Below are 2,425 nucleotides of genomic sequence, written 5' to 3' on the forward strand. Positions count from 1 at the left end.
AACTTCAGAAGTAGATAACTCAAGAAGGGAACAGAAAATTTTCATGATTTTTGGTAAGAGGATACCTTAGACAATGATGTAGAAGATGAAATACCGAGTATGCAAAATAGGACTACATTTGCATAATTAATGAGAATAAGCTACCATACCATTTTTTAAGTATCTCTTGTCCCGGACCCGATATGGTCGTAACATTTTTGTGGATGATAGCTTTTAGTGTCATGACAAAGTGGGGCAAGTTTCAGCCCCCTAACATTTGGTTTTGGAACTGCAGGGGCATTTTTGTCAAGATATTCCAAATAGGATAACTGCAGAAAGGAATGACGGATCGACCTCATTTTAGACATGCGGGTAACTTAGGCAAAGATGTTTATAATGATATACAAGTTATGCAAATGAAAAAGTATTTCGCATAATTAATGTGGAAATTGCATAATTCCATTGTTTTCAATAACTGGACTTCAATAAATGTGATGATTGAAATTTTATACTTGTGACATGTGTATGTTAGTCAATGATTAACATCAACCTCCTTAACTCATGTAAATGTGCAAGTCATTCGCATAAACTGAACAAAAGCTCTTAATATTTCATGGAGGTATGAGGTCGCCGAACTCTAATTTAATTATGAAAGTGAGGATCTATAAAGGATAGTCAATAAAGAACGTTTATAAATGTATGTAACTTACAAAACTGAGAAAAAGAGGAACATAGACAAATATGAAATATGCAAATATTCAAGGTAAATTTTTGGCGACGCCTCAGGGCCGAGCCTAATAGTATAGTATAGTTTTTATTGCCACATTTTTCTTTATCTATCCCCAATTGCTAGCTTCCTTTTGCCTTATTGTACATTGCTTTCTCACTGTAAACTGAGTAACAACGCTTGTCCTACGGTCAGAACAAAAGCACAAGATAAGCAGAAAAAAACAGGGCATGTTTTTGTGAGTTGTGGAATGTCAGCAGGACTGTAGTGAAATCTGTATCTGTACTGTACTATAGACTACTGCAGCCGCTCGTCGTCGATATTGATGCTCTTGTGCTTTATCGTAGTCTAATCTCAAAGCAGATCCTACGGTAGCATAACATAGAATCAAAAGCTGGTAGTGGAGTGAAGCAGGCCTTGGAGTGTGTTCCGCTACTTTTAAGAAGATAAGGTAAAGCACAGGGTACAAACTATCTTCTCCCACCATTTCATCCTGAGTATTCCTGACCATTATGTTAGCTTGCGTGGCCAGCTTTCTTGAATAGGATTTCTTGTTTCCCCAGATGTTGCGACAAGTAAGGATGAACCAACATGGCAGCGGAGCGAGCGCCGTGGAAAAAAGCAACAAGAGGGATGACGTCAGGAGAGACGACGTCATGAAGGACCTTGACGTCATCACTCGTGACGTACCCTCTGCCCTGATGCCCGTCGTGGGGGGTCTCACCTCACGGCGCAAGCGCGTGCCCTACTGGTATACGTACGACACTCGAGGGTCGGAGATTTATGAGGAGTATGTGTTAATTGTTCTCACCCTCAAGGTGCAATCTCACTGTACTTGCGTCAAGCTTGCGTCACTGCTGGTGGTGGTTCGTCTGAGCCTTAAATTCTTCCCTTATGTTTCAGGGTGGCGACAACATCTAAGACGTATTTAAACTGGCATAAGGAGCACAGCGTGCTCCAGAGTCATAGCGACGACATTGCAGCCGAAACGACGTCCCCTGTCATCTTGGTGGAGCTCGGCAGCGGCGCTTCCTCCAAAACCCGCTTGATCCTAGAGGCGATGCTGAAGCGTCACGGAACCCTGACGTTTGTGCCAGTGGATGTGTCCAAAGGTAAGGCTTATGTAAGGTCAATTGTGCTGGTGCCTGTCGGGGATGTAAAAGTCTAATGAGATTCTCCTGTTAGCTTTCGAGAAGAGATGCCTGATGGCGAGTCTCAGTGTTTCACTCCGTGATCGTATTTCGAATAAGTAAATAAGAGCGAGACTGGTTATAGAAAACACCATTGTCGATGCCATCAGACTCAGATTACTAAGGTGGTTTGGTCACGTTGTCAGAAGACCACCAAACACAATAGTCCACAAAACAAATTAATATCAAGATTTCCAAAAGCGCAGGCCACGGGAGAGACCCCCGAAGTGATGAAGAGACCAAATTGCAAAGGACATCGGACAGAGTATCAAGTTTGCGGAGATGAGTGCGAAGAATCGTGCACTTTGGAGAAATCTTACGAACAGGAGCAAGGGGCCTTAGGCAGGTGGGCAGGTTGTCGGGGATGTAGCCCCGGCTTCCCTTCCATGCCACAGATTTGTCCCGGTGGACTGCGGGATATCGGGGGTACTCCTCCGTGTTCATCGCGGTTAGGTCAGGGCGTTTAGCATTTCCGAACCGTGGCCAGGTCGGGCAGCTTTTAGGAGCAAATAGAACGATATAGCAAATA

General features: G+C 43.6%; 1 protein-coding gene across 1 annotated transcript in view; it reads left to right on the forward strand.

Annotated features, from left to right (window-relative positions):
• The first annotated feature begins 1,274 nt into the window (after positions 1–1,274).
• The window catches only part of LOC118419743 (histidine N-alpha-methyltransferase-like), a 6,785-nt gene continuing 5,634 nt past the window's right edge, over positions 1,275–2,425 (forward strand). The window contains exons 1-2 of the mRNA XM_035826289.1: positions 1,275–1,496; positions 1,610–1,818. Coding sequence (XP_035682182.1) covers positions 1,288–1,496; positions 1,610–1,818 — 418 coding nt within the window. The 5' untranslated portion in view covers positions 1,275–1,287. The remainder of the gene's footprint in view (positions 1,497–1,609; positions 1,819–2,425) is intronic.

Source organism: Branchiostoma floridae, chromosome 7 (assembly GCF_000003815.2).
Source record: "Branchiostoma floridae strain S238N-H82 chromosome 7, Bfl_VNyyK, whole genome shotgun sequence".
Classification (NCBI taxonomy): Eukaryota; Metazoa; Chordata; class Leptocardii; order Amphioxiformes; family Branchiostomatidae; genus Branchiostoma; species Branchiostoma floridae.